This window comes from Halichoerus grypus, chromosome 15, assembly GCF_964656455.1.
Source record: "Halichoerus grypus chromosome 15, mHalGry1.hap1.1, whole genome shotgun sequence".
Taxonomy (NCBI): Eukaryota; Metazoa; Chordata; class Mammalia; order Carnivora; family Phocidae; genus Halichoerus; species Halichoerus grypus.
In genome coordinates, this window is record NC_135726.1 from 6,377,163 (window position 1) to 6,400,503 (window position 23,341).

At 42.0% G+C, this 23,341-nt stretch overlaps 1 protein-coding gene across 3 annotated transcripts; it reads left to right on the top strand.

Annotated features, from left to right (window-relative positions):
- The first annotated feature begins 1,041 nt into the window (after window positions 1-1,041).
- Window positions 1,042-23,052, top strand: SDR42E1 (short chain dehydrogenase/reductase family 42E, member 1). Of its 3 annotated transcripts, XM_078063591.1 has the most exons (4): window positions 1,042-1,162; window positions 13,229-13,423; window positions 19,690-19,783; window positions 20,400-23,052. In XM_078063591.1, the coding sequence occupies exons 3-4, from the start codon at window positions 19,716-19,718 to the stop codon at window positions 21,511-21,513; spliced, it is 1,182 nt and encodes a 393-aa protein (XP_077919717.1). In that variant the 5' UTR covers window positions 1,042-1,162; window positions 13,229-13,423; window positions 19,690-19,715; the 3' UTR covers window positions 21,514-23,052. The 3 variants fall into 3 exon arrangements, with proteins under 3 accessions (XP_077919717.1, XP_035940840.1, XP_035940841.1); XM_036084947.2 differs by lacking the exons at window positions 1,042-1,162; window positions 13,229-13,423 and adding an exon at window positions 14,528-14,635; XM_036084948.2 differs by lacking the exons at window positions 1,042-1,162; window positions 13,229-13,423 and adding an exon at window positions 14,658-14,911.
- The last annotated feature ends 289 nt before the right edge of the window (window positions 23,053-23,341 follow it).

Below are 23,341 nucleotides of genomic sequence, written 5' to 3' on the forward strand. Positions count from 1 at the left end.
TCTGCTGGCCGAGGTGCCTTCCAAAAGGCGCCTCTGAAGACAAGATATCTTACCCATAAGAGAGGATTTCCCAACTTGGGCCAAAACAAACAAACAAACCAACAAAAAACATTTCTGAGAATCCTGGAACGAACACTTTCTTAGTACCAGTGGCCCTTGAGTTTAGAAGGGAATTCGAAGTAACTTCGCGTTTGATTCTCTCTGTAACATCTCCACCAAGTGGTCATCTTGTCAGTACACCTCTGATCACAGGTACGGCCCTGGAGCTAACTGCAGGGAAGGGGTGAATACAGTGGTGATGGAAGAGATTGAGTCACCTCTGAAGGCTGACTTTCCAGTTGAGGACATTATTAGAAAGTTCTCCTCTAGATCAAGTTTGATCCTGTGATCTGTCCTTTCTTTGCCACTTGGAGTCGCACAGACCACATCTACTCTTTATTTCTTTCAGATATTTGAAAGATACTCCTTCTCCAGGCTGATAGTCTTCAATTCTCTTAAATGCCCCTTATAGACATTTTTACTCATATGTCCAAAGACTCATTTGCTCATTTGACAACTGAATCTTGTTCAGTTGACTCTCACTGTGTTTGCTGTCAAATAAAATTCCAGTTTTTGTAGGAATTTTCTTGTCATTTGAAGTTTTTTTGTTGTAAGATACATGTGGAGAAATTGTCCAAAATATAAATGTAAATAAATATCCATGGATCCATGCGGATATAAATAAATGATGGAATAAATAAATAAATGGAGGAAAAGAGACAAATGTCCCACATGGCAAAATTCCAAGTAACTTATGTAGATATTCCCCACTCAAGGAGGTGACACAGAACTCACTTAATGAGCTTGGCAGCACAGCTGGCTTCCTTCTGAGGAACACAGCATGGAGACAGGGAAACAGAGTAATCCAACGCTGGAGAAACCTGACAAACACAGCCTCAACCGGGTAATCAAGGTCAACATCAACAGTGATAAGTCATGTGATGAAAATGGCCCCTTTGTCATTGCAGAACATTCTAGAAAAGGCCTGATCAGCACTGTCAAGGTTATCCAAAAGAAGGAACTTCTGAGAAATGGTCACGGTCAAGAGGAACCTAAGGAGCCATGAGCAGTAAATGTCATGCGGGATCTTAGATATGACCCTGGAGCAGAACAAGGACATCAGGTAAAAATTAAGAAAATCTGGGGGACGCCTGGGTGGCTCAGTCGGTTAAGCATCTGTCTTCGGCTCGGGTCGTGATCTCAGAGTCCTGGGATCGAGTCCCGCATCGGGCTCTCTGCTCTGCGGAGAGCCTGTTTCTCCCTCTCCCCCTGCTCTTCTCTCTTTCTCTCTCTGTCAAATAAATAAAATCTTAAAAAAGAAAAAACTAAGGAAATCTGAATAAAGCATGAACTTTAGTTAATGAGAATGTATCCGTATTGGTTCATTAGTTGTGACAAATGCCCATAGTAATGGAAGATGTTGTGAGTATGGGAAAGTTCCTGTGGGTACACAGGAACTCCATCCTGTCTTCAAATTTTTCTATAAGCCTAAAGGTATTCTAAAGTTAAAAGTTTATTTAAATATATGATAATATATAAGTATGATAAATATTAGTAATTTTATAATAATATAATTTAATGTTTTAGATTTATACCTCTATGAGTATATGATAGTAAATATATTTATTTATAATAAAAATAAATAGATGTAAAAATATATTTAAGTAACCTTTTTATTTTAGAATAGATTTACAGGGACACCTGGGTGGCTCAGTCAGTTGAGTGTCTGCCTTCGGCTGGGGTCCTGGGACTGAGTCCCATGTCTGGCTCCTTGCTCATCGGGGAGCCTGCTGCTCCCCCTGTTCGTCCTCTCTTTCTCTTTCTCTGACAAATTAATTAATTAATTAATTTAAAAAAAAGAATAGATTTACAAAAAAACTATGAAGATAGTTTTATTTATACATATACATATGTAGCAGTATATATATACATATATAGTAATATATTATAAATATATTATATATAAACATATTTATATTATATAATGTATATATAATTATATGTATAATAATATATGCACATATCTCAATGAATGAAAGAAATTATAACACCCCTTTGGTCAAGAAGAAGAACATTGTCAGAAACCCCGTTCATGCTCCCTCCCAATTACTCTCCTTTCTCTCTTCCTCAAAAGTAACCACTATCCTGACTTTTAACAGCATAATCTAGCTTTGCCAGTTTTTTTAAACTTTATATAAATAGAATCACATAATATTAATGTCAGCTGGGTCACTTGACACTGTATAGATCCATCCATGTTGTATGGATAACTAATTTTCATTGCAGAAAACAAGGGTTGGCAAATTACAGACGATGGGACAAATCTGGTCTGTTAACATGTTTTGGTAAATGAAGTTTTATTGGAGTACACCCATGCTCATTTATTTACTTATTCCTGTGTCTGTTTTCCTGCTACAATGGCAAAGTTGGTTAGTTGAGAAAGAGATCATAAGACCTGCAAAGCCAAAAATATTTACTATCTTGTTCTTCACGTAAGCATTTTGCCAACCTCTGCCGTAAAGCATTTTGTTGCATAAATATACCTCTATTTGTTTCTCCATTGTATTAACGGAAAAATGAGTTTTTCACTTTGCTGGCTATCATGAATAGTGCTACTGTAAATATTCTTTTTTTAAAGATTTTATTTATTTATTAGAGAGCGCATGCGTGCACGCAAGCTGGGTGAGGGGTAGAGGGAGAGGAAGAGAAAATCTCAAGCAGACTCCATGCTCAGCACAGAGCCAGAGGCAGGACTCAACCTTACGACCCTGAGATCATGACCTGAGCCAAAATCCAGAGTCAGATGCCTAGCCAACTGAGCCCTCCAGGTGCCCCTGCTATAAATATTCTTATAAGCATATCTTGAAGCACATGTGTATCCATTGCCCTTGGGTACATTCAATGGAGTGGAACTATGGAATCCATGGCATATACATGAATTCAGCTTTAGTGCCATTCTTCCCCCCTAAAATGATTGCACCATTTCCAAGTAGACTATGAGAGTTCCAGTTGCTCCACACCCTTCCTCAAATTTGGTATTGTCAGGCTTCTTCATTTTAACTATTCTGATAGATCTGCAGTTGGATCTAATTGAGTTTTACATTTCTTTTCTCTGATGACTAATAATTTTGAAAACCTTTTCATATGTTGATTGGCTATGTGATATTCTCTTTGTGAAGTGCTTTATCAAGTTTTTTCTAACTTCTTTAGATGGATGGTTTTTTAAGCCTTTTTTCTTTTTAAACTATATGCATTTTAAGGCTGTACAATATTTTGAAGTATGTCTGGGTTGCATTCCCCGTGTTTGGTATGAACTATTTTCATTATTGTTCAATGAAAAATGTTTTATAATTTCTATTAGGATTTGTTCTTTGTTACATGGGTTATTTAGGAATTTTATATTTTATACTTTCAGGGTCGCCTGGGTGGCTCAGTTCATTAAGTGTCTGCCTTTGACTCAGGTCATGATCCCAGGGTCCTGGGATCAAGCCCCAAGTTGGGCTCCCTGCTCAGTGGGGAGTCTGCTTCTCCCTCTTCCCTCCCCCTGCTCATGCTTGTGTGCTCTCTCTCTCACCTCTCTCTCTGAAATAAATAAAGAAAATCTTTTAAAAAAAGAAATGTATTTTATAATTTCATATGGGAAATTTTAATGATATCTTATTGCACTTTCTAGCTTAACTTTACTCATGTTAAAAACATATTATGTGTGATTTCAGTCCTTTGAAATATCTTGAGTCTTGCTCTATGGCCCATCACATAGTTGATTTCTATAAACGTTCACATGTGCTTAGAATGTATATTCTGTGGTTTGTTCCACTGATCCATGCATATCAGAGAGGGTCTTTTCCATCCCTCTAGTTTCAATTATGCTGAATTCTTACATTTCAGATAGTCTCTTCAAAGCACCAGATACTAGGGTACTTGTTTTCTTTTCCAATATAACAATCTTTGTCTTTTACACAAGCAATTTAGTTCATTTACATTTCATGTAAGTATTGATATGTTTAGTTTAAATCTATCATTTTACTGGTTACCTTCTATTGGTCTTTTCTATTCTTTATTACTTTTCTTCTACTTTCTTGATTTCCTTTGAATTAATTATTCTTTGTTATTCTTCCACCCTCCCCCCTCATTACCTTGACACGTATGCACTCTTTGTGATCCTTTTAACAGTTACTTAAATGACTTACCAAAGTCCACCATGACTTGGTATTTTTGCTCCCTTGGTAGATCATGCCAGGACCTTTGAACACTTGCACACCACTCCCCACCATCCTGAGTTATATGCTATAGTCCTCATAAATTTTTATTATCTAGACATGTCAAATCCCACAGGATGTTATTATATTTGTTTTTTACAGTCAACAGTCATTTAGATTTTCCAACAAAGTAGTTACCCTTTTGCGGCCTCTCATTCCTTCCCATTATCACCATGCTTGCCCTTGAGATCATTTTTCTTTAGTATTTCTTTTTCTTTTTTTAAGGTTTATTCATTTATTTATTTGAGAGAGGGAAAGAGTGTGCAGGGAGGGGCAGCAGGAGAGAGAAACTTTAGCAGACTCCTCACTGAGCTTGGAGCCCGACGCGGGGCTTGATCTCACAACCCTGAGATCATGACCTGAGCCAAAACCAAGGGTCAGATGCTTAACCAACTGCACCACCCAGGGGCCCCCTTTTTTAGTATTTCTTTAGTGTGGGTGCGAGTGATGAAATCTTTTTTGTTTTTCTGAAAATGTCTTCATTGCACCATTTTTGACAATATATTCACTTCAAGGGCATAGAATTTCGAGTTGGCAGTTGTTCTCTTTCAGCATTTGACACCTTTGAGGAGTTATATTTTATCTGGCTCTGTTGGATAAGCCCTCAGTAAGAGAGTTGATCCTAATTATCTTCTTTGCCATTACCAGAAGCAAAGTTGCTAAGTCTTTTTTATACCGTCTGGTAAGGCTCAGCTCTCCCTGTCCTTATAAGATATTTTATTTGTATCAAAATGAAAATGAAAACCCTGTTAAATTTCATGTTAAGATTGGGTCCTCTATCCCTTCCTCCTAGTGACATGTCATGGGAAAACCTAAGTGAATGGTCCATAGCTTTATAAGTGTTGAAGCAAGACATTTCATAAGACGGTCATTCATTCACCACATATTTACTACTATGTGCCAGGTGTTGTTCTAGGTACTGAGAATACAACAGTGAGTAAAATGACTTCTTTCCTGCCCTCACAGAGAAGCCTAAATTCTAATTAGGGAGACAGACCAGTAAATAGACAATTACAATATAGCTATGAGACACATACTTCTGGAAATCTTTCAAGTTGATATTAATCATCTGACATTTCTTTATCTTGCCAACAATGATATCAAAAGTGACTTTGTCAAATCCCTTGCTGAAATCCAAAATCTGTGTGTTTACTCATTCCACTAATCAGTAGAGTCATCCTAATCTCACATGTTTATTTATTGGTCCTCCATGTTAGGTCCTAGTAACCATCCATTCCTCTTCTAAGATTACCCAAACCACTCTTTTTCTAAGAGTCATGAAGAGAATCAGATTCCCCTCTGCTCCATGGTTTTCAGAAGACATTTTCTTTCTCTTTTTGAAAAAGACAAAAATTGGGAGCTTGGGGCTTTCAGAGCTCAGAAGTGCTTCTCAGAGTTATTAATCTATGAATATGCTCATGACATCAAAGGTGTTCGTTGATAAAACCCAAATCTGGATTTTAGTATTATAGAGAAAGTTATCCTACCTTTAAGTTTAGAAATGTTTTACATTTTTTAGTTTCTGTACTGTGTAATCTTCTTACAAATCTTTGATGTGATTCTAGCTGATAATTTCCTGGGACCGTAACTAAATAATTAGACTGCAACTAAATAATAAAATTGCCTAGATCAGTACTTCCCAAATTTTGTACTTCATAACCAGTGCAATCTTTTTAAAAGGAGAGAGATACACATTCAGTCTCCACCATTTAACTTTGCCAAGTGAGAATGCATTTAAAAATCAACTATCAACAGTCTACAAAAGAAAAGGTATTTTAACACTAAAAAAAAAGAAAAAAGGAAACAGTCTCAGAATGAAATAAAGTCTCATACTGAATAAATTTAACTTTATGAGAAATTTTCTATGTTGTCCTCATTTTTCAGAGAGCCCCCCACCCCACCCGCCCAGCCGTAAAAGTTTTGTCACTGTCAGCAGGCCATGTGGGAACAAAAGTGAGAAAGCTATAGGGCTCTGCTCTTAAGACGATAGAAATTCATACTCATGAGATTTAGGGAATAAGTTCTAGATTCTGTGAACAGGAGGTGGCATGCTAAATCCTGATATTTTTATCTGTGCTCTTCTTGGGCTGATTTCCTTCTCTTCTCAGCACTAACCATAGCAAAGAACAAAACAGCATCAAGAATGGAAAAGTCAAACACATTAACCCATTGTCCTTGCCTCCCATACATTGTGTATCAAAGCAAAAACATTAGGAAAGAGCCAGCTTGAAAGATCCCTGAGTTCTAATTGACATTATATAACCAAACAGTAACATTAGGGAGGGGAGTGGGGGGGATGGGGTAACTGGGTGATGGGCAGTATTAAGTAGGGCAAGTGTGGTGATGAGCACTGGGTGTTATATGCAACTAATGAATCATTGAACACTACATCAAAAACTACTAATGTACTATATGCTGGCTTATTGAACACAATAATAAAAATAAATAAATAAATAAAAATTAAAAAATAAAAAAAATAACATTAGTAAAGAGCCAGCTTGAAAGATCCCTGAGTTGTATTTGGACTTATCCACGTTATTTACTGACACGGGTTGGTTCTCTACCTACACAGCTTATTTCTCATGCATACATTAAGGAATCAACATGTATAAAACTATTTCTGCCCATGCCTCCAAATCACTCTCCTTCCTCGTTCTCCCTTAAATGCCTTGCAATTCGTCTACAGCCTCTGTCTTCACTTCCTTTCCTCCCTCTTGGGAAGGGCCAGAGTGTGAAAATTCTACTTTGAATCAAGGGGGATAATGGCATGAATGACCCACTCTCACTAGGCTGAATGGTTTGCCAGCTTCTTCCTGCCGCAGAAGGAAGGCCATGTATCTCCTTCCACGTGGGTCAGCCAAGCCTGAGCAACCATTCCATCAAGGCACTGATGATAATACAGCTTCTGGAAGCAATTCTTAAATGTGCTCTAGAGATAGTAACCACTTTTCACTGGCCCATGGTGACATGATGGTCCAGTAAGCACATCTGCTGAGTTTGCATGAGACTGAAGTCATTCAATTTCAAGGATTATCCTCAGAGACTATAGCCTTCCTCTCTTTTTGGCAATAAAATATATTTTGGTGAATGAAATGGTGATGAGAGCATACCACAGTTTAGTTGTTTTTTCCATTTTGATGCCCTTACTTGGCAAAATTAAAAGCTGGCAAGCCTACGTGTCTTCCCAAATTTTGGTCTGAAATCTTACCGGTGTTCAAAATTCAAAAACGTGGGAGCCCCACTAATAGACAATATGGTAGCTTTGAGCTAGCTAAGTTCTGGGTAGAAATCCAGCTCTGCTATTTACTTGACTGTATGAACTGCTCTCTCTGCTCTGAGCCACAGTCTCTTGCCAATAGTGGGATGATAATTCGTACCTCATATTGGTTATAAAGATAATCTGTGTAAAAGGCCTGGCATATCGGAGTTTTCAATGGCAGCCATTATCGCAAGAATCTTTTCGGTCTCAACAAGATTTCCTTTCTTTCAGTTTCTTCCCTTTTCCTTGAGACTTGCAAATTGAGAAGCAGGGGCCGAAGGCACCAAGGCACAGTTGGGCAAGGCTTCTCTCATATAGTCGTGGCGCCCAGGCTGAAGGTTCACAGAAGGAAACACACTTGGATCTGTATCTCCAGACGGGAGATTAAATCTAGGATGAGTCTATTAGAAAGGCAACATTTCAGAATTTGGGAGCACAGCTGAATACCAAAAGTAAATTACACCATAAGCCAGATGTTCCAGGGACTTCTTTTCCATTTTTTTTTTCTTTTGCCTGAAGGGAAAGTTTTAGTTCATAAAGAAAACAATGAGCGGAAATTGCTATAGCAAAATTGTTCATGGTTATTTAAAATGAGCCCATTTGAAAATAATCAAAGATGGGCACAATGATTTATAGAGGAAGTTGTTCATTTCAGTGTTATTTATCGTATGTATTACATAGAAACATCCTAAATGGCTAACCATAAAGGATTTGTTATATAAATGACAGTACTTTCATTTGATGGACTGCTATACAGCCATTAAAAATCATGTTGTTGAAGAATATTTAATGACTTGAGAAAACATTTGCAATATTTTTTTGAGCAAGGAGAGCAGGTTACAAAGTAGAATATATAATATGATCACATTTTATGTCCTTATGACACAGATACCAGTTGGAACTTTCTAGTTGGGATCCAGATAAGATTGGCTCGAATTCCCCATTCTGTGGCCTAGGGTCGTCAAAGCCTTGCCTGTATTCCTCGAGATCCTAGGGACCTACCCTCTTATAGTTCCTTTTGCCTCCTGTCAGTCACTGCTTCTCTCTACCGTTCTGAACTCAGCAGGAAACTCAACTTCTCTTTTCTGTTTGCAAAACAAGATGTATAGCAGTAAAGTCAGCCGTAGCAAAGTTCCTCTGGATTTTAACAACCTGAGAGTTGGGCCTGGGAGAGAGGGAGGGATGGAAGAATCATGTACAGCACTGTAGTGGGGTGAATAGTGGCTCCCAAAAGATATGTCCATGTCCTAACTCCACGAACCTGTGAATGTGATATTATTTTGGAAAAAGTGTGTTTGCCAATGTAATTAAGTTAAGGATTTTTTTTTTTTTAAGAAAAAAAACTTTTTATTTTTTTATGGTGAAAAAATTTATGTTTCGATTTAGCCAGTTGGACTCAGTTTAGATGATCCCAAATTTGTTGGCAACATCCAAAGCATTATCATCAGGAGCCAGTTGAACATATGCCTTCTTCTCTCCATCAGGCCTGATCAGGGTGTTGATCTTGGCCATGTCAGTGTCCTAGAGCTTCTTCACAGCCTGTTTGATCTGGAACTTCTTAGCTTTGATGTCCACAATGAACACAAGTGTGCTATTGTCTTCTATTTTCTTCATGGCTGACTCAGGAGTCAGGGAGAACTTGATAATGGCCTAGTGATCAAGCTTGTTTCTCCTGGGATGCTATTATGAGGATATTCGAGTACTTTTTTGTGTGTGTGTGACTGGGGATGCCTTTCAGCACCGCTTTCTTGGCGTTCCAAGCCTTTGCTTTGGCTTCGGCTTTGGGAGGGCAGAGGCTTCCTTCCTCACCTTCGGCACCATCTCCATGATAGGAAGTTAAGGATCTTTAGATTAGATCATTCTGGATTAGGACGGACCCTAAGTCCAATGACAGGTATCCTTATAAGAGATAGAAGAGAAAAAGACAGAGGGAAATATGAGGTGAAGGCCATGTGAAGATGGAGGCAGAGAGGGGGGAGATATGGCCATAGCCAAGGAATGCATAGAGCCTCCAGAAGCTGGAAAAGACAAGGAAGATTCCTCCCCTAGGCTTCAGAAGGAGCATAGCCCTGCGCCCACCTTGATTTCAGACTTCTGGCCTCCGGAACTATGAGGGAGCACATTTCTGTTGTTTAAGCCACTCAGTCTGTGGTAGTTTGTTATGGAGACTAACACAGTCACCACAGTGCATGGAACAGTGACAGGAACTTTACCTGCTAAGAAGGTCCTTCATGTCCTCCTCTCTTCACCACACTGGACTCTACTGACCTCATAGATGCTTCCTTGAGCTTCTCTCACTCTCTCTTTAACCCCCTCTTCTTCCTCCTTCCCTTACTATGGGATGGTCTTCCACTTCTCCTCCCTCACCCTGCAGAGTGACAAGCTCACAGCTCACTCTGGGCCTACTCCCAACGAGTACCTTCCAGAAGCACTTCACCATAGCCTTCCACATCTCAGTGAGGCCAGTGGGGAGCCTGCTTCTCCTTCTCCCTCTGCGTGCACTCATTCTCTCTCTCTCTCAAATAAATAAATAAAATATTTTTAAAAAGGAAATATGAAATTTTTTTTCCCTAACAGCTGATCATTAAATATCATTGGGGGCATATAACTCAGAAAGAACTCAAATACTTCGATTTGGCTGATTGACTTGGCAAGGCGGAATGGCTTTGCCAATTATATGATGAATATCTTCCATAGTTGAAAGAGGTAAATCGGTTACAAAGTTGCCGTAAAATATATTTAAGACACCTGGTCAAAGTATTTTAGCAAAAATATGACACACGCACAATATGGCATTTGTATTGAAATTAACTGTTTTGATTTACCCAGCTCTGAGTATACCTAGTTAAACAAGATTCCTCTGAGTGAAAGAACAGTGGCCACTCCACAGAGCCACCCCATGGATAGGCAGGAGCCTCTCCCCGCTCTCTCTCTCTCTCTCCTTCCACATTCCCAAGTCCTGTGGTCCATGTGGTGCCCCGGCATTGCCCCATTTCGTGTCCTACTCTCTTACCTGGGGCTCTCGCTCAGCTTCGCCTTACTGCACAGGACTGGAGGCAGTGGGGTTTTTAGACCCTGGGAGGGGAGGAAGGGAGTGAGGAGGGAGCTCTGTGGCCTGGCCTCAAGATGGATTGTCTCTAAGAGATATTCACACTCTGCAGACAGCCAAGATTAACACTCTGACACTCTGGGGTGTTACCCTTGTTAGGAGGCCATCAGGAAAATAGAAAGGAAGCAGAAGCAATGGAAAGAGAGAATGAGTCTGAGACACTTTGCAAGGCAAAAGTACATGGATACGAGAATGACGGAAAAGAAGGTGTCAAAAGAACACAGCCAATACCGGGTGTTGCTGGAGAGAAGGAATATACCTCTGGACGTGAGGTTCAGATAGGGGGACTTCCCCGTCAATAGCTCCCAGGGGCAAGATCCTATATGTCTGAGAGTCCCTCGTGCAGGGTTAAGAGTTGAAACCAAGATAACTAGAGAGTTCTTTCAGGCAAAGGATGTAGATGGAGAAGGAAAGAAAGCTGGAGGTTGAATCTTGGGCTGGGAAGAAAGATCAAAGGAGGCAAAGAAAGAAGATGAAGAGGAGGGGATGAAGGGGGAGGAGAAGGAGGAGGAAGAGACAGAGACAAGCATAAATAGGGGAGTGTTAGTCAAAGGAGAAGGGGTCCCAAAGGAAAAGAGGGAGAGTGATACTGTCCGTGACAGAAATTCAAATACCAGGCAACTAGCGAGTAAAGGGTTTTGCAAAAAGGAAAATCTAAACAAATGGTAAATTTTAATTTGTCTTGCATAACTGAATCCCTAATGAAACATCTGTGCAAGGATTGCATTTAGTATCATATAATGAACTCATCGCACTCACAGGATTGCCTTTAGTTTCGTAGATGCAGCTGAATAGGATACACGTTTTTCTTTCAAGAAACACCACCTGAATGTTCCTTACAAACGAAGAGGGGGAAATAAAAGGAACTTCATTTCTGTACCGTGCATACCTATTCATATTATGTTGTACTGCCATGCTCTCTGAGGGAGGAACACCTTTGGATATGCTGTGGGTTAGGTAAACACCCACTAAATATTGATGCCTGCATAATTAGAATGACTAAAATAATCCTGGCATAAAATTACCCTAGCAGTTAGAAGAGAGACAAAATGAAGTAATTTGATCATGAAAATTAATACAAGTCGACTCTCAGTTTTCAATGCAGCTAATTGGAAGCCATTTATTATACAAACCCCGCTTTTGCTCGTGGTCTGTACTCTTTTCTCTTTGCCCTGAGAAAGAGGAAGGGGGGAGGAGAGTCCCGGGGGCAAAGCTGTCATACTGGGATGGTGGAAAGGAGAAGTATGCTTACTTCTCGAAGGCAGCAGCTCCTGAACTCTTACCTGTATTGATTTTGTCATCTTCTGTGGGCATGTCCAGGATGATTGGCCATCCCGTTCTCTCCTACTCAAATGACATTGCAATTGCAAAGAGACAGACATTATTGTAGGTGTAGTCTTTTTTTTTTTTTTTTAAGCTTTTATTTATTTATTTGTCAGAGAGAGAGAGCACAAGCAGGGGAGGGGCAGAGGGAGAAGCAAGCTCTCCGTGGAGCAGGGAGCCCGATGCGGGGCTCGATCCCAGGGATCATGACCTGAGCTGAAGGCAGATGCCTAACCCACTGAGCCACCCAGGTGTCCCATGGTTTAATCTTTTTTAAATAAGAGTTTTAATGAGCTATATAATTCACATATCGCAAAACCCACCCATGGAAAGGGTGATTTACAAATCAGTGATTGTTAGCCTTCACAGAGCTGTACAATCATCACCATATTTCATCACTGTAGAAAGAAACCCTATTTCCACTAGCACTCACTCCCCATTGCACCCCAAACATCCCAGCTGCTGGCCACCACCAATCTACTTTCTGTCTCTATGGATTTGCCTATTCTGGACATTTCATATAAATGGAATCATGAAGTATGTGGTCTTTTGTGATTGGCTTCTGAAACTGGCTAATAAAAACAAGGGCACGATGTTTTCTAGCTTCATCCATGGTGTAGCATGTATCAGTGCAGACAGCCCCTGACCTAAGACTTAGGATGGTTCAACTTGATTTTTCAACTTTACCACAGTGAGGAAGCAATGTGCCTTACAGGAGAAACTGCACTTCGAATTTGGAATTTGGGATTTGGATCTTTTCCCCAGGCTACCAGTATTTAGGATGATCCTCTCTCATGATGCTGGGTGGCAGCAGCAAGCGAAAGCTCCCAGTCAACCATGCGATCGTAAGGATAAACAACTGAGCCTCTTACAACCATTCTGTGTTTCACTTCCAATACAGTATTTGATAAATTACACAAGATACTCAAACTCTATTATAAAACAGGCTTTGTGTTAGATGATTTTGCCCAACTGTAGGCTAATGGAAGTGTTCTGAGCACATTTAAAGTAGGTTCAACTAAGCTATGATATTCAATAGGTTAGGTGTAGTAAATGCATTTTTGACTTAAGATATTTTCAACCTATGATGGCTTTCTCAGGACATAACCCCACTGTAAGTCGAGGAAGGTCTGTACTTGGTTGCTTTTTACAGCTGAATAATATTCTGTTTGTGTGGATGTATCCCATTTTATTTATCCATTCACCCATTAATGGACATTTGGATTCTTTCTTTTTTAGAGCTATTATGAATAATGCGGATGTGAACATTCCTGTAAACGTTTTGCACGTATAGTCTTGAAGGTGATCTGTAACAGGAGCAGCGAATATTGCCCAGCAGGTGTCTGTGGGGGACACACACCTCACCTTATCTCATCAGCTCAGGACTCCTCTGTGAAGAGTCGGCATTCAAATCCCCACTGCTCTGACTCCAAGGTCTGTTTCTTACTTTCTTGCTATACCTCCTCTAAGTCTAAAGACTAGAAAGGGGAGTTATTCATTACTTCATGCTCACTACTATACTCTAGGTAGGACATTAGTTATAACACCTCCTAGCTGATCACAACACATACCGTTTCAAAACCGCCAACCATGAAAGTGTGGCCTCCTGGAGAAAGGATCTCGAGGGGCAGAAGGAAGCCCTCAAAGTGTATCAGGACAGTGTTTTTCAGATGCTGCAATTCCCTGAAACCACAGCAGAGGTGTAAAGACGCTCCAGGATCTGAGTAGTATGCAGAACCGTATTTCCCTCTTCCTCCTAGGACAGACATAGCGTGCACCTCCCTATTCCTTAGACGTATCACACTCAATCCCGACTCTACACTTTTGCCCTGTTATTTCTTCCACCAAAATGTCCCTTTCTTCTCTTCTTGGGCCGCCTCCTATTCATTCTTTAGGGCTCGTGTCATAAGCCACTTCCTCAGTAGACACCTGAGGAGCTGTGCCCAAGGAAATCACTGGGATTGGAGAGAAAGCCCACTCCTCAGCAACCTCAATATGGAGCACCCTTAAAAAGCACAGCATTAGAGGATTCTGGTGTGTAGCAGACGCTATTGGTGTCCCACTGCCATGCCCTCACACCTACTGGAATTGGAAAAAAGAGGGAAAATCAGGGACACCGGAAAACATATGCATACACATAAATGTGGAAACTCAGAGATGGAGAGTTAAAAAGACACATGCAGGTGAATATTCAGGAGTCTTATGGAGCCTCATCGTCATCCATCCATTCATCATCCATCTATCTATCCAAGCAATACTGATTGAGCTGAGACGCCCCTCTCCCCCACACACACACATTTATCAGGCACCGTGCTCAGCACTGTGGGTACACAAAGACGGAGGCGGAAGTCTAAAAGCAGAAATTGGATGTGGGAATAAAAGTAGATGTGGCCCTGAAGCTGGAACAGTCGGGCTGGGCACGTAGGGGAGATTCCTGGAGCAAACCCACTGGCCCAGCACGGGTGAGGACGGACGTGAAACCTGCACATCATAGAGATGCCGAGACCTCCGGCCTTCCTAGAGAGGCCCGGAAGTGGCTCCCCGAGACCGGTCCGACGGCACGCGCGCGGCGCGGGGCGGCGGCGGCCTCGCGAGGCTTGGGCTCCGGGCCTGTCGCGGTCCGCGGGTGCTGCCGTCTTCGACGCTGTGAGTGGGCCGGGGTTGGGGGGGCGGCCGCCTCCGCCCCGCGGGGTCCGGGGCCCGCTGTCCGGGCCGGCGGGAGCGCCGAGAGCAGAGCGGCTGTGGGCGGCCCCGCCTGTCCCTGCGCGCGGTGGTCGGCGCGGTGGTCCTGGGCGCGGCAGTGGGTGACGCCCACCCTGGTGGCGGGAGCTACCCCCCTTTCCAGCCCTCTGCCGGATTCCAAGGAGCCAGGCGCGCCGGGCTTTCTAGAATGTCTCGGAGGCCTCAAACCCTGGCCGCTGGGTGTGTTTTGTTTTTTTTTCTTTTCTTGTTTTTTGGGTTTTTTTTGGTTTTTTTTGTTTTTTAAAGAGCAGACCCCAAGCTCAGAGTTTTCATCAGGCATCTCCATCTGGCTAGACTTGATCATTTTTCATCACACAGTTCCTGCAAATATTACCTTCCCTTACGACAAATGATTCTGGTTTCCCATTTAAAGTGCGAATGTGAGGGTCGCACTTAAAATGAATGTATTTCTTGTAAAAAGGTAAATAGGTTTAAACAAACATAATAGGTAGCAGAGGTACCAGGTGTGACAGAAATTGTAAAGGTGGTAAGTAAACAGTGCACTGTCCCAACCCCATGGGGCGACTCGCCTGGTTAAGAGCCCAGCCTTTGGGGGGGGGGGGGGGACGCCTGGGTAGCAAAGTCCTTTTGGACTCTTTTTTTTTTTTTTTCACTTTACTACGACCTTAGTTTTGACTTTTTATTTTTTTAAATTTAATTTAATTTTATTATGTTAGTCACCATGATTCACCGTTTGCGCATCACACCCAGTGCTCCATGCAACACGTTTGGACTCAGTCTCAGCTCAGGTCTGATCTCAGGGTCGTGAGATTGAGCCCCGCGTGAGTTCTGAGCCCAGTGCAGCATGTGCTTGAGTTTCTCTCTCCGTCTTCCTATGCCCCTCCCCACTGAGCGCCATCTCTCTCCCTCTCTCTGTCTCTGAAATAAATAAATCTTAAAAAAAAAAAAAGGGAGCCCAGGCTTGGGAGTGCTGCACATCTGGCTTCAAGCCCTGGGTCTAGCTCAGCCACTTACAACCAGTTCTGGGTGGGGAATTTAAGATTTTTTTTTTTCCTTCCTGCTAATTGAGATAATTGACATAACACTGTAGTTTTAAGGTGTACGATGTGATGATTGGTTATACTGTGAAATGGTAACCACAGTAAGGTTTGTTAACATCTCAGGCACCTCACGTAATTAGCTTTTTGTGTGTATGCTGAGAGCTCTAAAGAGCTAGTCTTGGCAACTTTCAAGTGCATGGTAAGGTATTGTTGACTGTAGTGAGGTATACTGCTGTGTATTAGATCCCCAGAACTCATTCTGCCTTATTACTGGAAATGTGTATCCTTTGACCAACATCTCATTTCGCCTAGCCCCCAGCCCCTGGTAACCACGATGTTTCCCCCTGGAGTATGTCGACTTTCCACTTAATGCTATGCCCTCAGCTAATTTTCTTCCCAAATGTGTCTGGCCTTTTAGGTTGTATACCTCACATCCCTTTTACCTGTATCAGGGTTACTCCCCTTATCATCTTTACCGACTTCGTCTTTATTGCTTTGACTGCTTTGTATTAAGCACAAATAATTTTCAGATCATGCATGGAATTTGAACAGCACCATTTCTAAACCGTCTAGCCTCGATGTATTTTCCTGATCTCAATACAGTAAGAACACAGTTACCTTTTGCCTCTAGGTAGTACGTGGGCAATAATTTAAAACATACCACCACAGAGTTAAACCACTTGGAGCTGTTTTTATCTTCCTTGAAGCAAACATAGTAAAATTTTATTTTATTTTTTTTAGATTTTTTTATTTTTTATTTTTTTATTAGAGAGAGAGAGAGTACAAGCAGGGGAAGCGGCAGGTAGAGGGAGAGGGAGAAGCAGGCTCCCAGGGAGCCCGACGTGGGGCTCGACCTCAGGACCCTGAGATCACGACCTGGGCCGGAGGCAGCTGCTTAACCGACTGAGCCACGGAGGCGCCCCAGTAAAATTTTATTTTTATGAAAGCAGTCTTCAATTCTCCTATCTGTTCTGGACTCCAGTAGCACCTAGATTTGTATATTGCATTATACCCGAGGGTTAGCAGTTGTCATCTTGAACTCAGGGGGTGAAGGAACTGTGTGCGTAATCTAAGGTTCTTATTACTGATCCTTAGCATTTAATTAGGTCTTTGTAAATTTAAAGTACCCATAGTCATTTTTATGAGTTTTCTCATAACTTCCCTGTGAGATATCAACTTTATTACCCTCACTTTTATCTTAGTATTATCAAGAGGTCAGGTGGATTTAAATTTCATTTTTTCTTGTTTGTAATTAAGATTCCTTTTTCTGGCTCATGCACTTAACTTTAACCCATATCCACTAGAATGAGTGCTCAGGTCAGATGTGACCGTTCACCCTCCACTCAGGGGAAAGCAATTACTAAGCTGGGTTTTGAAAGAGCCTTAAAGCAGTTGAGATTGAGTGCCCAGCCCCAGAAGGAATCAGATGGTAACTAATTAATAAAAGAGAAGCCATAAAGTGTAAAGATCAGGCAGCTGGTTGAAGAAAAACTGTATCTACTCTTCTCCCTTCTGGCTTAGTGTTCTTGGGAGTTTCTTGCAATTTCCTGAGAAATGTGTCTACTGCGTTTTCTCTATGCTTACTGATGTGGGGAGCCAGGAAGGGAGGCCGTGGCTTCTGGTGGTAATGCTAATGGCTGGTAACCTGTGAAGGTTTTACCCACCTGGTGGATAGGCTTTGTTTCCTTGCTGTTTGTCTTGCTAAATCATTACTTTTTCCTTACTCATTGCCACCTTTCTCCTCTGACCCTCCTGATCAGGTCAGTTATATAAATTCTTGCTTCAGATCATTGTGGAATTAGTTGGAAAGTAATAAGGAGTAGCATGAATAGGCCTGGCAGGTACTCTGATGCGTTAATAATTTGAACTTGTACATTCCCAGCATGACTAATGTGCACATGAACCATGGCTGACTTGTGGTCCTGTGACTGCACTGGAATGTGCAGTTTTAAAAACAAAGAATAATTAGAGATTAGGAAGAATTTCTGTTGGAATTTTCCTAATTGGATTCTGAGGCCTGGCCCATTTTCTGAATCCCTTCTCGTGGAATTCTTGTGGAGGTACTAAGAATATCTTAAACTTTGTTATCTGGCATCCTCTTAATCAGAATAGAACATCTGTTAACCAAATGGAACATTTCTAAAACCTATGTGTGCTAGGGGCGCCTGGGTGGCTCAGTCGTTAAGCGTCTGCCTTCGGCTCAGGTCATGATCCCAGGGTCCTGGGATCGAGTCCCACATCGGGCTCCCTGCTCCGCGGGAAGCCTGCTTCTCCCTCTCCCACTCCCCCTGCTTGTGTTCCCTCTCTCGCTGTGTTTCTCTCTGTCAAATAAATAAATAAAAAATCTTTAAAAAAAAAAAAAAAAAAAATAAAACCTATGTGTGCTGTTTCAGTGAATGTCCGCACACTCTTCAGACTTCACCTGGACGCTGCCCACTGGGGTCTCAGTTGCTCACCAGATCCTGTCCTGTTTTCAGCTCAGCACACTGGCATTTCTTCCTCACAGATAAGCCTCGAGCCCAGTCCCATCACCCTTTACTGAGACTCTTGGCTGTCTCCAGCCTCACCCTCCTCCAGGGAAAGGTTGACCCTTAGCAAGGACCAAAGGGAACAAGCCTGTTCAGTAAACCTACAAAGGCTTTCAACTGTCTACAGAATAGAATCTACACTCCCCCCCAGGAACTCAGAGGTGTCTCAAAGCCGACCCTAGGCCATCTTTCCCACCTCAGTCACCAGCTACGTGCTTTGGCTTCAGTTTGCATACCAGCCCCAGTGGACTCACCATATTAATTGCCCAACACAGCCTTCCTGTTGCTGTTCCATTCATTAATGATGCCCCCTCAGCCGGTGGTAAGCCTCTGCCTTGTCTCAGCCCGCCTGGATTGTCCTGTTGTCCTGATTCACTCCTCAGTGAAGTCTTCTCTAATACACCCTTCAGAATCAGTTTCTCTCGACACCACCTCGGTGCTCCCATAGCACTTTGCTTACACCAACATATAACAGTAATCTTGTTTTCTCCTTTTCGCTTTGTAGTTTAGATATTTGCAAAAGGCTCTCTCCATCATAAATTCCAGAAAGCAGAATTCTGTCTCATTTAGCTTTGTGTTGTTTTCACTCCATAACTCAGCATTTCTTAGAAGAGAAGTTAAATGAAAGCAGTGTTCGTTGACAGACATAACGATGACTCTTACACACTGCAGGGCCCTGTGTCATTTGTGCCCATCATAATTTTACTGAACTGGATGTATTTCACAGTGTTCAAAATCGTCCATAATTTGAACAAATATTTGTTGAGCATCTGCCATGTTCTAGGTTCTGGTACAGACCTGCCAGTGGAAAAGGCGGAAGGTCTCAGTTCTCATGGAACTTACTCAGTTCTCTTGGAAGGAGAGCAATAGTAAAAAAAAAAAAAAAAAAAAAAAAGATAATTTTATGTAGCAAAATGTACCATGAAGAAACAAAGCAGTATTTAAGGTAAGGGGAGCTCTTTTAGGGGGATCAGAGAAGCGTCTCTGATTGAGCAAGTGACATTCAAGCAGACCTACATACTGAAGGGAAGAAGTCTGGGGTGAAGTATCAGTGACTGACATCCAGTGTGTTTGGAAACAGCCTCGGTAGCCGCAACACCAACTGATCGCTGCATGATGGACTGGTTAGCTTTCCTGGCCATCTGATGTACTTAGTACGCTCATCCAGAAGAACTTGTCAGGCTTTGTGCAACCCTATACGTTTGAGAGGTGTAATCATGGTATGTGGGAATGTAATAGAGCAATCAATCCCCAGACTCTAGAGCTTGAAGAAAAGGAAATTGGAGAAATGGCTTCACGGAGTGCCCATTACGTCGGGCATTTTGCTGGGTTTTCATAAGCCTGTGAGCTTATTATCAGCGCCCTGTTTTTCGCTGCAGCAGTAGCCTCCGAGGGATCAGTAACAGTGTTGCATACTTCTTTCTCATAGGTCCAGTGATCTTTTGACTGTCACACATGGACTTCGAAAAATCTCCAAAGGAAACTGTCCTCATTACAGGAGGAGGTGGCTATTTTGGTTTCCGGTCAGTGCATCGATCACACATGTCCATGGAATTATTTTACTGGTAGTTGCTGGAAAAAACAGCCTTTAGTTGCTGGAAAAAAAACAGAGCCTTCAACTCTGACATTAATGTAGTGTCAGCTTCTACTTGTTTGAATAGTGTTAAATCAGAAATGAACTAGGTTGCCCACTGCTCAGATGCTGAAATTCAGAACTACAGATGTATTCTACTTTAAGAAAAATTCTTTGTAAAGGTATTAAATTAGGGAGATAACTGACATCACCAAAAACATTAGAAATAATAGTTATTCTTTTGCAGTTCTGTTATCATTCATAAATATTCCAAAGAATGGGTGGTGGTTTCATAAACGGGGGGGGGGATGGAATATGTAGATGCCACTGTATTAGAAGATAAATCCTCTCAGTTTAATTCGAGTAGATGTGTGGAGCCTCAGTTTTGAATATTTGCATACTTACTTACATAAGTAAGAGTTGCACCAATGAACATGTACATGTAAGGGACTTGGGATGAGCCTAGAAGGCTTGGATCAGCCCTACACTGATTGGTAAATTATTTTATGCACTCTTCCTTAGGCATAGCTTACTAGTGATTTGATCTAACTTGCTTCTCATCTCAGCCTAGGCTGTGCTCTGAACCAGAAAGGATTCCATGTGATTCTGTTCGACATCAGCAGCCCTGCTCATTCTATTCCAGAAGGAATCCAGTTTATCCATGGAGACATTCGCCACCTCTCGGACGTGGAGAGCGCCTTCCAGGATGTGCATGTCACGTGTGTGTTCCATATTGCCTCTTACGGCATGTCAGGGCGGGAGCAGCTGAATTGGAGCCTGATTGAAGAAGTCAATGTGGGGGGCACAGACAACATCCTCCAGGTTTGCAGGAGGAGAGGGGTGCCAAGATTTGTTTACACCAGCACTTTCAATGTCATCTTTGGAGGTCAAGTTATCAGAAATGGAGATGAATCTCTGCCTTACCTACCTCTTCACCTCCATCCCGATCACTACTCTCGGACCAAATCTATTGCAGAGAAGAAGGTGCTGGAGGCCAATGGTACCAGCCTGGTAAGAAGTGATGGTGTCTTAAGAAGCTGTGCTCTGCGGCCAGCTGGTATCTATGGGCCTGGAGAACAAAGGCACCTTCCCAGGATAGTGAGGTACATTGAGAGGGGTCTGTTCAAGTTTGTGTACGGAGATCCTAAGAACCTGGTTGAATTTGTCCATGTGGACAACTTGGTTCAGGCTCACATTCTGGCCTCAGAGGCTCTGAAAGCTGACAAGGGCCACATTGCCTCTGGGCAGCCCTACTTCATTTCAGATGGCAGGCCCGTGAACAACTTTGAGTTCTTCCGGCCTTTGGTTGAGGGCCTAGGCTACACGTTCCCATCTGTCCGCCTGCCGTTGACCCTCATCTACTGCTTTGCTTTCCTAACAGAAATGGTTCACTTCATTTTAGGTCGACTCTACAACTTCCAGCCCTTCCTCACCCGCACAGAAGTTTACAAAACTGGCGTCACACATTACTTTAGCCTCGAGAAGGCCCAGAAGGAGCTCGGTTATGAGCCTCAGCCATTTGACCTCCAGGAAGTAGTAGAATGGTTTAAAGCCCATGGTCATGGCAGAAGTCCTGGGAATCGTGACTCTGAGTGTCTTGTTTGGGATGGGCTGATGGTCTTACTCTTGGCTATAGCAGTTCTCACGTGGCTGCCTACTTTTGTGGTTCTGTCACTATGAGGGAACTAGAAATAAGGACCTGAACACACTTGCTGAGATGGTTTTCAAGAACTATGGGTTTAAAATGTCTATCTAGATCTAAATATATCTATATCTATATAGATATCTAGATAGATAGAAATAGATATCTGGTAGCAAATTTTGGCTCTTCAAATTGCTACTTAAGAATAGATTCTTGGATCAAGTCTTCATTTCTTACCTTCTTGCACTAATGCTGATAGGAGAAAAAAGCAAAGACAAAGTTGAAATGTAATTTCTTGTATCCTCCTCCTTTAGATGGGTATGGTAGAAATCATATTGGAGCTATGGAGCCAGACTGAGGAAGATTGGAAATGTCTTGAATTTCTCTGAGCCAAAAATGTACTTATTTCTCTTCCCTACACTCTGCATCCACTGAAAATAGACTAAAATGTGCACTGATATGGGAATGGCAGAACACTAACAGGCTGGAAAATGTGTGAAAAACCCCAAATTGGGTCAGATCCCTACAGACCAACCCTCTGAGGAGATGGTAGCTGTTGAGAGGCATTAGCTCTTCATTCCTGTAGGATTTAGGAATTAGTTCTTGCCCTTTATGATATAAGGCATGACCCATGTGTGACTGCGTGGTAATGTTTGAGTTTTAAACAAACAGAACTTTGTCTTACCTCATAGGATTCTTTTGAGGATTAAATTAGACAAGACATATGAAGGGCCACTCAACACACACACAAGCCATTGTTTTTATTAATATCGTTGCTATATATTCCTTATGAGGGTTTTCTTCCTCAGGGGAATTCTGTTCAGAGGGTGCTATTGTCACTAACCTTTCTGGAACATCTTTGTGATAAGCCCTCAGTCTGTAACAAGCATGTTTGAATATACTCAGTGTTTGTAAAGTTTTGGTCTCTGAGCTTAGATTGAAGTTTAGGAAAGAGCTACAAATCTGATTAAGGAAGATGATCAAGCTAATGATGCCATTTGTAATTTAAAAATGAAACATAATTCTCAACTAGTAGACTGGTTTTCTTCTGGGAAGAAGTTGGGTTCTCAGAAGGCAACTTCCAGTGAAGAATGTTTTGAACAATGGTGGTATTGTCCAGCCACCCTTGAGGACTGCCGTGGAAGGCATTCAAGGTGTCCTGTTGCACAGGAACCAAAGTGAAAAGAAGACAGAGAATCTTTACCCGTTCCATGATTCCAGCTTCAGAAAAGACAGTATTCAAGCACAAGGCAGAGAGATTGCTGCAGAAGGTTACGTTAGAATTGTGTTGAAATTATTGGCAGAAAGAGGAAGCTAGATGAATACTCCCTGGTAAATGCTACCTGGGTATTTTGGAAAAAAATGCTCAACCTGATACCAGAAGACCTGCAACCATGAAGATACTGTGTGGCTTTAATCCAGTAACTGAAGCCTCTTACTTTCCTCACTTGGGAAATAGGAATGACTTGTATTTGCCTTTTCTACAAACCCACCACCCACCTCACAGGGTTTGTTGTGAGCAGAAAATAAGATGTCATGAAAGTACTTTTAATATATAAATTACCACATAAATACGAGGTAGTGGTAGTGTTCATTTTTGGTAAAATGTTTTTAGAGTCTTTTCTATCTTGTTTTTTTTGTTGTTGTTGGGTGGTGGGGGGGCAGAGGGCGAGAGGTAATCCCAAGCAGGCTCCATGCCCAGCACGGAGCCTGATGTGGGGCTCGATCTCACGACTCTGAGATCATGACTTGAGCTGAAATCGAGAGTTGGATGCTTAACTACTGAGCCGCCCAGGCGCCCCTATCTTAAGCTTTTGCTTTAGTCTGGAGTTACCTTGTATGAGCACCTATGGCATACCCAACAGC